This window comes from Podarcis gaigeae (assembly GCF_964106915.1).
Source record: "Podarcis gaigeae genome assembly, chromosome: 5".
In the NCBI taxonomy this organism is placed as follows: domain Eukaryota; kingdom Metazoa; phylum Chordata; class Lepidosauria; order Squamata; family Lacertidae; genus Podarcis; species Podarcis gaigeae.
In genome coordinates this window covers 49,851,734-49,864,556 of record NC_139681.1, presented here as the reverse complement: position 1 = coordinate 49,864,556, position 12,823 = coordinate 49,851,734, and the positions used below count along the sequence as shown (strand labels likewise).

Below are 12,823 nucleotides of genomic sequence, written 5' to 3'. Positions count from 1 at the left end.
TTTATATATCTCTGAAGTAAAATTCTCTGAAAGTTTGAATAGATCAGAGGTGAGGAAACTAACTCAGAGCTGAATGTGGCCACCCAAGCCTCTTTATTTGGCCTTTGAGACTCTTTCCAGGCCACATTCCTCACCAGTCCTGCTCTGTACTCTCCCTCAAGTGCTTTTGCCTGGCTTGACTATATATGCTTGAACTATAATGCCTTTTGCATGCCTGATGTGGCAGGAATATACCCTGTTGTACAAGGCAAAAGTCACATCCATTACTCTGCTCATTTTTGGCTCTAACTCCACCCACCACCACTGCCCATTGTCTGAAAAACATGTCCCAGCCCTGGAGTCTACAGTGGCCATTTTCAAATGCAGCTGTACAACCAAATGCAATGAGTAACCTTCTCAGCAAATGCTTCCCATTCAACAGAAGACCTCTGTCTTTGCACACAAAGAATGCATATTTTGATTTGACTCCTTCCATGGATATTAATTGGTATGATATAACCTGTATACAAAAGAGTTTCATTCATACATACATATGACCTTGACTGGGCTGGCTTTCATTACTGTCTGCGAGCCCCATGCTTTTTCTGGGGCTCTGTCTGTCATAATGACCCGTCTTTGGTTCCTGTATCTTACAGCCAGTCACCAGTTTTGCTACATGACAGACTAAAAACTGATGTAACAGGCCACCCCTGTCTTAAAGCTGGAAAGAACAACAAAATGCCACAATATCTGGGAAAAAAGTCAAAAACCTTTTTTAATAAGCAGCATTAAAAAGATAAATAATTTATATCATAGTATAACAAATAATTTAACTAGAAAGAAATACATTTTTCAATTTTTTGCATATTCTCCTGTAAGAATTCAAGGAAAAATACATTTAGAAATTGTCATATGAAATTCATTGTAATCAAACTGATACAGTATCTAAGTGCAAAAGCAATTAGTAGGAAACAAAACCTACTGAAGGGCAAGTTCATGGAAAGCAAATGGACATGTTTCCCCATATTTATGAAACAGTTAACTGATTAGATCGATCCCATTATTTGTTTAACAAACATGCAAAATAAAAATAAAAATTACGCACACTGTTACCACACTAACAATGCAATCCTAAATGTATCTACTTAGGGCAGGTCTCGACCAATACATTTTGCTGCCTGAGGCAGTGCAAGCAAATTGTGCACCTTTGGTCATGGTGCAGATGTACCTTAGGCTGGTCAAGTTACTTTGACATCTGAGAAAATCCCACAACCATCTCTTCCTGGGAGTAAAAACACAATAATAAATTAAATAATTATTTGCTGCCCTCTCATGGCATCCAAAATCTGCCAGAGACTGCTGCTTCACTGTGCCTAATGGCAGGGCTGGCCCTGACTCGGACAGTGGGGCTTTATCCCAAGGAAGTGTGTAAGGATTATAGCTTTTAATGATTTTGCTTTTCAGGAGATAAGCATTGAACAACTACTATAAAGCCAAGCTAACAAACCAAACACATTCATCATTTAATCCTAATTACTGATCATTGTCTCCTATCGTTAAAATCTCACAGTGCATTCAAGAACATTACTACCCAATTTCAAACTAACATTAAATTGCTCAAGTGTTTTTTGTTTTTTTAAAGGAGAAAGTCCTGACTGCACCCGTTCACTGTAGTGTAAAAAGTATGTTGATTTTGGAAACGTGAAAACTGTGTAAAAAACGCATTTGTCACTGTCTTCACTGGGAAATGAGTGATGCCATAATTGTCCTATGTAAGCTATTTCACCTAGTTAAAAAAAACCCCAACAACAACAACCCCATGATGTTTTGACAGGTTATTGTTTTCAGGTGTCATTTTACAATAGAATAAAAGAAGCCTGATGCTGATTCACTGAAGAACTGCAACATATATAGCAGGCACGTCCAATTCCCAAGAGACTGCGATATACTCCTAGTATTTTAAAAAAAAACAACTGGCAGTGATCTACCCATTGTCATGGGAGGGAGGAGGAGTGTGCATGGGATGGGTGGGTGGGAGAGGGTGGGTGGGTTTCCCAAAGTTGTTGAGCTTTTTTGGGGGGAGGATTGCAGAGCTGTTGAGCTTTTGGGGATGATCTCGCAATCTACCAGGATCAGCCAGGGATGTACCGGTAGATCATGATCTACTGGTTGGACACGCCTGATATATAGGCTGGTGCTTTGTGGCCATGTACATGTTGGTTTACAAGTAAATATTCTTTAAGCAGAACAGCACATGCAAATGTTTATTAATGGAGAATTAATGGAATTAATGGAGAAAGGAATTTGGGTGGTCTCCATATGAGATTCTATTACTCTGCTCTTAAGCCTTTTAAAACAGACAGAAGCTGCTACCTATACTTGATCCTAGATACTATACCTACATTTATTAAATATGGAGCCACAAGAGAAGGTCAGCTCAATACAAGATTTCTATAGACTTGGTCTTGTGAAATGATTCAGCTGCCTGCAGCTCCATGTACATGTTACTCATGCGTAAGGCATACTCTAGTACAGACCAGAGCATTTTTAAGAACTGTGCATTGAGTGTGGTTGTCAGTACAAACATACATAATTTTATTTGTATGCTGCCTTTCCACAGTTCTGACCATACTCAAGGCGCCTTACAACATGAAAAAATGTAACAAAAGGAGTAATAAACAATAAAGAAAATATTAAAATGTACAAGCAGGACAAACACTTTTCACATAAATCACAGGATCTAAAATAGGACCACAGCAACAACTCTCCCCAACAAAACCCCCAAAACAGCACCCCAGCCACAGTCTGCACAGGAAGAGCAACACGCCCCCTTGTCTGTAAGGCTTTGTGTATTTTGGACACTTGGCTGTTTGGGCGTCCTAACTGCATGGAGGCCCTACACATGAGGAGGTGCTTGGGCGTTGGCCTTCTTTTACCAACAACCACACTTTATGTGTGGTTGTTAAAAATAAAGCTGGCTTTAAAAAAAATGCTCTGGTCCATATGCATGTATTCTCTACACGTGAGTAACATGCACACAGGGTTTGCACAGCCTGGCAGAACAGTCAAGAAATGACATACTGGTAGACTGAATGTTTAGTTGAAAAAACAGTTGGGGAAAGGCTTCTTTCCTCAAGAGATGCCTCAAAATGGTCAAATATACTAATTTCTGATCGCTGTAGAAACCCAAAATGTGCAAAGTGCTGATAAAAACAATAATGGAATACTCAGCAATTAGCAACCAAAGTCCCATTAGAGGAGCACCACCGAGAGCTGGAGGCATGTTCTAGATGTGCCTCCACATGGCATTCTTCCTGGGTTATTGATAAACAAAGAAGTTGAAGTGTGTCACAGCTGCACATGGTTGACAGTAAATTAGAAACATGCATGGAAGTAGACATTTCAGTGAAGTGCATGCAGGCAACAGAAATGCTGAGCCCTTATTTGAAAGAGCAGAACGTTTAAGGCAGCACTCATGGCTAAGACTGCAAGAAACTGTAGGCTATCCTCTTGCCACAGGCAGCAAAACCATGACCACCACTTTTCTCCTATGCAGCACAGAGGTGTTAGTGAAGATCACAGCTACTTTAAAATGCCACATAAACTGGCACACTTACTATGATGCCCACAGCTTTCCAGGGAAGAGGCCATGGCTGCATAATGAGAGCTAAGTACTGGTTAACGTAAGTTGTGTGGAGACACAACATGGTCTAAACTCTCAGGAAGGACCATGAATTTTCTGGGTGGTGAAATGATACTCTGACTATAGAAAGGTTTTTAGTTTTCCTAAGTTTATCTAACTCCATTAACACCTTGCCTGGTGTGCCACAAGGCCTAGTTGGACAACAACATCTGTCTTATCCAGAAAGATGACTGGTTTGTTTTTATTGAGTGTACAGACAAAAATATTTGCTTGGGGGTTTAGAGCAGTTTAGCAGCTACTGTATGTATTTTAGATGCTTTTGTTTAATACAATTTGCCTCTCATTTCCAGGTATAAGATAACTGGCAAACTACTTCTGGTAGATGCAATGCACTTAATTCTACAATATTTGTATGCAGGAAACTACAAACCTATAATAGGAGTAAGATTTTGAACATTATGGATATAGGAACTATAAGAACTGAAAGATGCAATGAATCTGGGTTTCTTAACAATGTTCAATGTCCATCTGTTAACTATGATTTTGATTCATAAGTGAAAACTATGACACTCAGGATTTTAGCCAGCTTCTGCCCATGGCCAAAAAGTGCCTTACGTAGTATGAGTACCACTGGTGAAACCATGGTGGAAGGTCAGATTTGCCTTCCTTGTCTTAGAACTGGGGTGCTGCTTTAGTCTGCCTCCCTGAGCAAGTATTTATTTTATTTCATCCAGGAAGACAGATGAAGCCAGGTGGGGACAGAATTAAGCAACAAAATGGCAACCAAGCAGAAGTTGCATGAAACTGCATCCATATGAAACAGCATCCGTATGGTCAGTTCTTTGCATGAGCCAGCTCACTATGCTGCCTGTCTTAAAATGGCACGAAACATCCCTGGCAGATGGTTCTTGTAGAAATTACGGTCTACGTGGTGAACCACCACACATAAAGAGCCCTCTGCGTGGAGCAGCTTCCAAGCAAAATCAGACCATTTTATGTTAAGGCATAAAAATGAATTCCAGGTTCCCTCTGCAGTGAAAATGGAACCAGGATTAATGACAGGTTTGGTGCTAAGTATGAAGCTTGCAGAAGCATGAAGAAAGAGTGGCTGGGGAAACCCAGCCAGGTGGGCAGGGCATAAATAATAAAATAATTATTATTATTATTATTATTATTATTATTATTATTATTATTTATTAAATATCAGTTGAAAGGAAATTAGGTGAGAAATTAAGCCATTTATATAGATAGCAGTGCAAAACCTAGCTGGATTGTATGATGTCTGAACAGGTAGATTATTTTAAAGGAAACAGGCCTCATTTACTTTTTTCCCATAAGGAATTCAGTGGCATTGAAAGCCATGCCTTGGAAGCATCAGCTTGCTATTGCCAACTTCTCTGACTGATCCTGCCAACAGCAAAACAATACTCAAGGGGACACTGCTGACAAGATCCTGTTATAAGGCAGAACTACTGAGTTTTTGCTTTTCAAAAGTATCTAAGTACAGTTGTTATGGGTAAGATGGATAAAATAGTCCTTATATAAAATTCGTTTGGGCTACTGAGGTATAGCTATGTGGGTATGAATCCATTGGGGACTTTTCCTGTAGAAGCCTCTTTGAAACGAAAGGAAATTGCATAAACTCTTGTGCATTTTTTTAAGGCTGTTATTCTGTAGCCACCTACCTAGGAGTAAAGCCCAATGAATCAATGGAAAAACTTATGAGTAGACATGCACAGAATTGCATTGTTGAATGACTGAAAATGGTGCCCTAATTAGGGAACAGCTTTAAAAATAACTAATTTTAGTACAGAACTTTTAAAAAGCACCATTGGCATTCCCCATGAAACAGGAGGAGGAATGTGTCTTTTATGATGATATCTCCTACAACATATTTGTATATAACCTAATAACCAAGAGAATCTACCTTTTCTTTAAAAAATTGTGCCTCTTCGGCATATGCAGATATATGCAAACAGTGATCTATTAAAAGCAATACAATTAATTAACAGTGCAGTTCTAAACATTTGTGCTCAGTTCTACTATTTTTAATGGGACTTACAGCCTAGTGAATGCACAAGACTGTAGCTGAAGACCCTTTTAATCAGGTGGTAGCTCAAAATTTCTTAAGTCTTGCAGAGAAGTCCCCAGTACATTTGGGAGAAGCCTTTTGGCTGCACATACATCCTCAATGAACAACATCAAAATGCGGCTCAACACCCTGGCTTGTTCCAAATCTGTTAACCAGATCTGTTAATTAAGGAAAGACTTCCTGGTTGGTTGGATTGCTTGTGTGAAGAGACTACATAGATGGCCAAAAGGCTCACTTATATCTTTTCTTATTAAGGTGAGTTATGTTCAACCTTCATTTTCTAAAACTGATTTGTGGCTGCATCTATCAGTAGAAGTGCATTTCTGTGATTACCTAAATAAAGCTCAATCTATCAGTTTTGGTGAGCTTTCAGTCCTAAACAAGGCATCAATATAAAATAATATCAAAATAAATTTTGATGTACTGCATAATTTAAGAAAAACCCCCAATACGATAATTCAGTAAAAACTTCCCTGCTGCTACAGGAGAAAGTCAAATTGTATATAACTTAAGGTCATTTCAATAAACAATTATGGTTACATGATTAGAAACTAGGAGGAGTTGCATTCAGTTAAGCACTACTCCAAGTAGTCCCATTGAAATTAATAGACTAAGTTACTTATACCTATTAATTTCAATGTGTAGAATTCCAGGCTGCACTATGGAAATTGTTCCAGTGCAAGCATTTTTGCTTGCCAGATGGAATGATCTCCCCTTGTGCTGTTCTTGGGGTTTCCTGACCTGAGCAGATTTGGGGAGGTAGCAGGGGGCACACAGCGGGAGAAGTTCTTGTGCTAGCGAGACTTGTTGCATTGGTTTTTGCTACTGCAACAACTTAGCTGAATCCAACCCAAAGGATCTACTCTGAGTACAACTAAATTGGATACAACCCTACAGAATTAAGCCCTCCCCAGTACACACAAATGAAACAACTGACGCTCACTGAAAGGAACTTCCAGAAGTTAATGCCTTTTAGCACATCAATTAGCAATGAGAGCTGTCTGTCTCTTTTGTTTTCCCAACGCTAGCATCTTTATGAAGCTGTTGACCTTTTCCTTCAGTCCCCTTGTCTTGATTCAGATGTCCAGGCGTGTGCTCTTTGGTTTTCTCAGGATTCAGTAGTACCATGGATTCTGCTTCCTTTTCTGTACCAGCAGCCTTATTTTTAAGCCCCATGTTGGTTGATGACCTGGAAGCACAAAGCAACATGTAAATATAGGAACAAATCATTAACATACTAACTGGCTTGCATCCCAACTTCAAAAGCACTAAGTACAGATTATTTGGCTATTTTGAGGGCAGAATATGGTAGCTGCCAAGAAGCTATAAGTATTGGAAAGAACAAGAAGAATCCTTTGGGGAGAACGAAATTGATGTGATTGGCCCAATTATTATTGGAGCAGTTTGGGCAATTGTTCAGGAAGGAAGGTAACTCAGCAAGGGCAAGGTGAAATAGAAATGCTGCCATTTCAACTGCTTTGTATTTGATTTGACGGGAAAGCTGTAAAGCCCTACAGTTTTAAAGAAAGAAAGCCAGATCACAGAAATAACAAATTGTCATCCTTGCAGAATTTTATGTTCAGGTGCCAGATTTCTTCAGCAATAAATTGCTACTTTAGAACAGCAAAACCTTGTTCTTCCTCTGTGATCTTCATACTTCAAATTATATACACCACAATCACACCAAACACTGGAACTTGAGACTAACTAATTCAGAACCTGGCTCTAGCCGATCCATTTGGCAAGTCCATTTGGTCATTATTCAAATCCCAAAGTCTTATTTTATGCAGATTCTGACTGGTGCTTATTTTGGTTTTTTGCTGAAAGTTGAACAGGTCCCCCCCCCCCAACATCACCGTGAATAAAACTTTGGAAGTGACAAACAACAAGAAGAGTTATTTTAGAAAATGCTACCTCTGAAAAGCTGATTGCCCCAACACTATCAAAATGGTCAAAGCCATAAATGCCAAGGTCTTTAAAAAAATAAATCACTTTAGAGGTAACCATCTTTCAAAATCTCAACAGCTGGACTATTTAACACAATCTGGTGAATCAGAGTATAATTCTTCATTGGGATCTCCACAGGGGGCCTGCATTAGTGGATGGCAGCAATCCAACGGCTGATGCACTGCCAAAGAGTGTGAAGCCTGTGTCATTTACAATAATAAAAAAGGATAACAGAGCAATCATATTTATCACCTTTGAGGACAGAAAAATGGGAGATTAAAGTCTGTCACTATAACACAGTTTAATGGCAAAACCCAGTGATTATGTACTAGCACAAAATAAGAAATTGCCGCTCAGGGTTCCTTTGGTGCATCTCCGCCCCCAAGTCCCCTTTTTACACAACTGCTGTTATTTACGGTGCAATATTATTGTTAAAAACCATAAAATCTCTCTCAAGTGTTTACTGCTGACTTACCATACTGTATCCTGAGCTGAAATATGGCACAGCTTAACGACACAGTGCAAAACAGATTTTTGAATTCTGTATAAAAGAGTACAATCCGCTCAGCTGTATTGTAACTGTCAGTGGTACTTTATTGTTCTGAACACAATTTATACAGGAGCAGATCATAGTGGGATTGCACTCAGCCCTTACTTCAGACCAGAGAAATCTCAGCGGCATTGGTGAAACTTTGCTCTTCTGCTCTGGAATAAGTTTCAGTTGAAATGAAACTGATTTTTAAAAATGCTATCTGTGCAGACTATTTTTGTGGGGAGGGCAGTTGGGAGGAGAAAAAATAAGTCTGCGCTGTACTGCCATGAAGGATCACTCAGGCATTTTTTTACCTATAAACCAGTTTGTATGGCATAGTGTTTAACTAGTACTTGTAAAGGCAGATATGAAGTGACGGAGAGTCTTAACTTCTAGCTCTGTGCAAACTCTATTGATAACACGGTTCTGAAAGTCAATATGCAAATTAATAGTTGTGCAGGAAGAAAGCAAACTTTTTTTGAAGAAAGGTTGGATATAGTCTCCTGTTTATGTAATGGCAGCAGCACTCAGTCCAGATTTTAAACATCAGCTAAATACTATTAACCTTTGAATTAAGAACTAAAGACATAATTAAAAAGATAAACAGTAACAGCTTGGGGTTTTATTGTGTAAGCTCACACAAACATTCTAATAATAACTGCTATCAGTCAAGAATTTCAAACACCTGCTGCCACTCTCAGTGCAAGGACTTATACATCACAAAAGATAACACAAATCATTAAACGTGAAAAGGAAAAGTGATAGGACAGTACTCCGCATGAGCGTCAGGGTTATAGGTCACCTGTTCACCATTTTCATGCAAACAAAAAGTATTAATCCAAACAGCAAACACAACAGCATAAGCTAAGGAATATGTGTGCCTTAGATTTTTTGATCTCCCATTGAAACTTGATTTATTTAGGTATTTTTATACAGCCTTTCATGTGGCATCCCATCATACTCAAATCCTCTTGGTTTTGATGCAGCATTTGCTTCACTACAATCTGAAACCTTAAAAAAATGAAACGATTCTCCAAAATACATACCAGTCTGACAAATGGCCTTTATAATTTGTAGAAGTAATGGAAACACTGTCATATCTTGCTGTAGAGTCTAGAGCAACATTCTCTATCTGAAGTTTATGGGATATCTCCATTGAATGTAAAGCCTCCAGACTGCATTAATTCCAATCCTACAAAGGGAACTAGAAACTAATTTGTCACCTTGGAATTATTAAAACACATTGCTCCTGGTGAATATGAATCATGCATCTGAGCCATGGAAGACCACTATCAGTGACTCCCTCAAAGACCTCCTCCCTAAAAGACCTCCATGATTGGACAGGGGCATTGGGGATCAGGAAGTCCTTGAGGCACCCTGGACCCAAACTGTTAATGGCCTTGTAATCTGGTCTGGTGGCATACTGGCAACCAGTGCAGACTTTTGAGTACTGGAACTATGTGCTGGTCATAGTCTGTCCCCACCAGCAGTCTAGCCACAACATTTTGCACCAACTAGACCCCCTGGGTCAGACCCATAGAGTTCTATCCTTAGTACTAATTACAAACCATCAGGGTATTACTGTTTGAAGTAACAGGCTCCTGGGTTACCTGGGAGTGATCTCATTGAGCAGTACTTATACAACACATTAGATACATAAACAAAATACTAAGCAGAAATGCTAAGGGCTCCTGCAGCATAGAAAGGTGGATATGAATGGGGACACAACATTGGAGACCTTGTGCTAGATCTCATTTTTAAGAAATATTCTTAGGGTTTCTTCTAGCCATTATATGACATGCAATAAAAAGCAGTTAGAAGATGCTGAAACTGCTCAGTTTTCAAGCATGTTTCTGATGTATCTATGCACCCTTCTTTCGCCATCCACAAGGCATCAATCTTTTAAGGAAGAAGATTCTCAACTTCCAGCACATCCTGTTGTTCTTTCCAGTTTGTTGTTAAAGCTTAATTGCCCATGCACAAACTGCACACAGAAAACCTTTGTAGTTGACTCTCTCTAAGGCTGAGCTGCTTCCTGCAGTGCCAGTAGACAATTCAGTGGTGCTAAGATTACAGCTGAGGGAAAGAGAAAATCCTTTAATTGTATAAAATCATCAGATTAAACCTTACCCAATATGTGGCTTCTTCTGTTAACCGAGTCCTCTACTACATGGAAATGTTTACTAAGTGCAGAGAATGTACTAAGTAAAAGGAAGGGGGTAGGGGGAAGGTTGGAAGAGCAAGATACAGCAACTTTCCCGCCCATGTACATACACCACAGGAACGTCAGGAACTGTTCCACACTGAACAAAATTAGCACCTAGTTTCTCTGAAGAAACTGCCTAAATGAAACTCCTGCTGTGTTTAATTTTGCAGAGAACAATTGGATTAGGTCTCACGTATTATACACAACCTAGCCTCTATCCACTGGTATTTTCTCTTGGTCTTTCATCCCTAAACCACTTCCACTGCAACTTGAGTTGAGCATGGGAGCTGGGTTCAAATGTACAGCGGACTTTAATGATAAATTCTTAATACTGACAGCAAACCTCATGCAAAGCTTATCTTAAGCTGCAAAATTCAATCTTGTGTATGAATGAAAAAATAGCTAAGTAACTATTCAAGCCAATACAATTCTCCCTAAGATGTTCTGTGACTGTTTTCTGATTTCTTTCTTTCTTTTTAAAAGTATTTCACTTTCTGTGACTTTGAGTTAGTGGACAGTGGACTGTAAATAAATGATATTGGATATCTGAACATATAAGACTAGCAGACTTACTTTACTTTTAAATTCTAAAAATTGAATTTATTTATTTTGAAATATTCATTTATTTTGAAATAGTGCCAACCTTGGCACTATTGCAAAAGAGTGTGTGTGGTTTAACAGATCTCTTCCTTTATTGACTTGCATGTCACCTTGTTATGAAACAGATACATGTTCCAGTGCCCATCTCCCTCAAGTCTTGCCTCCTTCTTTTGCATCCTCCATCAACCAACTTTGTTCTCCCCTCAAAATATGCAATTTACTTACGTAAGCTTTCTCTCTAACCTAAATGAAAGCCTAATGGAAAGGTAGGGTGGTCAGTACAAAAGGAGGGCTTCATTCAGTGTTCTCAGCATGTAGGTGGAAACACATTGTGGCCAAAAGACCAAAAGAGAAACCATGGATTTGCAGCGGTTAAGCTGTAAGCAAGCAGAATTGGACAAGACTGTTTGGCTGCTTATGAGGCGTGAAAGTTAAGGCACCTAAACTTGCAGTGCTCATGCTTTGGGATGCATAAATCAACTGGGAAATGTCTTAACTCTTCTCTTCAAATGCAAACTGTATTTTTTAGCCTTCTTTTTCTAATTTAACAACAACCAGGATAACCACCAGTTTCTTCCAGGCCGTCAAAATCAGTGCAAAAGCATTACAAGTTTTTTTAGGCACTGAAAAATAGAGCAAATTGCAAGAACACTAAATAAATGAGCTGTTGGAGGAATACAATGACACGGCACATGATTTGTTCATTCCTGTTGTTGCTTACAAAGCAGTTGACAATTTCTGAAATGCCTCCCCCCCCCCCAAGGCTTTGAAGTAATATGATGACAGCAACATGCAACAACACTAATCTGGTCTTTCTTGGAAAAACACCCAGGAGAAGATCGTACAAGCTGTTGGGACAACAGACCAAGTACTCTTACAATATTTGTTACAATGAACGCTAAATCTGTTCTGGCGCAACTTTAACCCACTGTCCTTCTCACAGAAGTAGTAGTAATAAAAGTTGTTTGACTTCACCACAGCCTTTCTGAAATTATAGCATGCTGCTCTTTAATCAACTCCATGTTGCAATTCCATGCTGTAACATATTAATCCAACTGCTCTTCTTTGGCTTAAGTATACATAAGTGGGCACAAATTTGCCATTAAACATGGTAGTTCCTTTAGCCTTTGTTTCTCCTTTGTATATTCTAGTCACAATGAATTAGAAATAAGACTTCTGAAGTTTATATCTAACAGCCAAACTATATGCTATGTTAAACACACTGGCCTGTTTAAACTGGTCAGCTTCATAAACCAAGGAAATGATTATCTCAAACCAGCCCATAGTTTAAAAAATAAATAAATAGTTTTTAAAATTATTTTTAAAAAGCAGCTGCAGTGCAATCTGATAACAATCAGGACTGTGGAGACAGGGACACACTGCCACTGGTTCAAATTTTTATCAGGATCACAGTCCAAGGAGGAAGGGTGAAAATAAAATCTCTCCCATCTCACTACAGTCTGATCATCCCCACACAGTAGTGTAGCTAGCCGGGGGGTGGGGGTGGTCCACTGGGTGCCACGGGGGTCTGTAGTGCCACGGGGGTCTGTACTGTGCGTTGGGGGTTGGGATTCTGGGCAGCAAGGGAGCTTGAGGGCAGCGGAGCCACTTCCCATCCCTGAAATCAGCGTCTGCCCTAAAAAAAAACCTGAGCAACAATGGTCTGTTGCTACGCCACTGCCCCCACACCACTGCTATTTGAAGAATCATGGAACACCAAACTATGTGTTCAGTGTAATGCGGAATCTCTCCCTTGTCCTCACGTCACAAAGCTTGACTCATGTTTTGTCAGAATGGTTCTGTCATCCTACTACCGTGCTTATT

The 12,823-nt window shown here is 39.4% G+C and overlaps 1 protein-coding gene across 5 annotated transcripts in view; it reads right to left on the bottom strand.

Annotated features, from left to right (window-relative positions):
* Positions 1–730: 730 nt before the first annotated feature.
* The window catches only part of SHTN1 (shootin 1), a 69,201-nt gene continuing 57,108 nt past the window's right edge, over positions 731–12,823 (bottom strand). For all 5 annotated transcript variants that reach the window (XM_083741380.1, XM_083741384.1, XM_083741381.1 and 2 more), the window contains one exon: positions 731–6,903. In XM_083741380.1, coding sequence (XP_083597506.1) covers positions 6,699–6,903 — 205 coding nt within the window. In that variant the 3' untranslated portion in view covers positions 731–6,698. The remainder of the gene's footprint in view (positions 6,904–12,823) is intronic.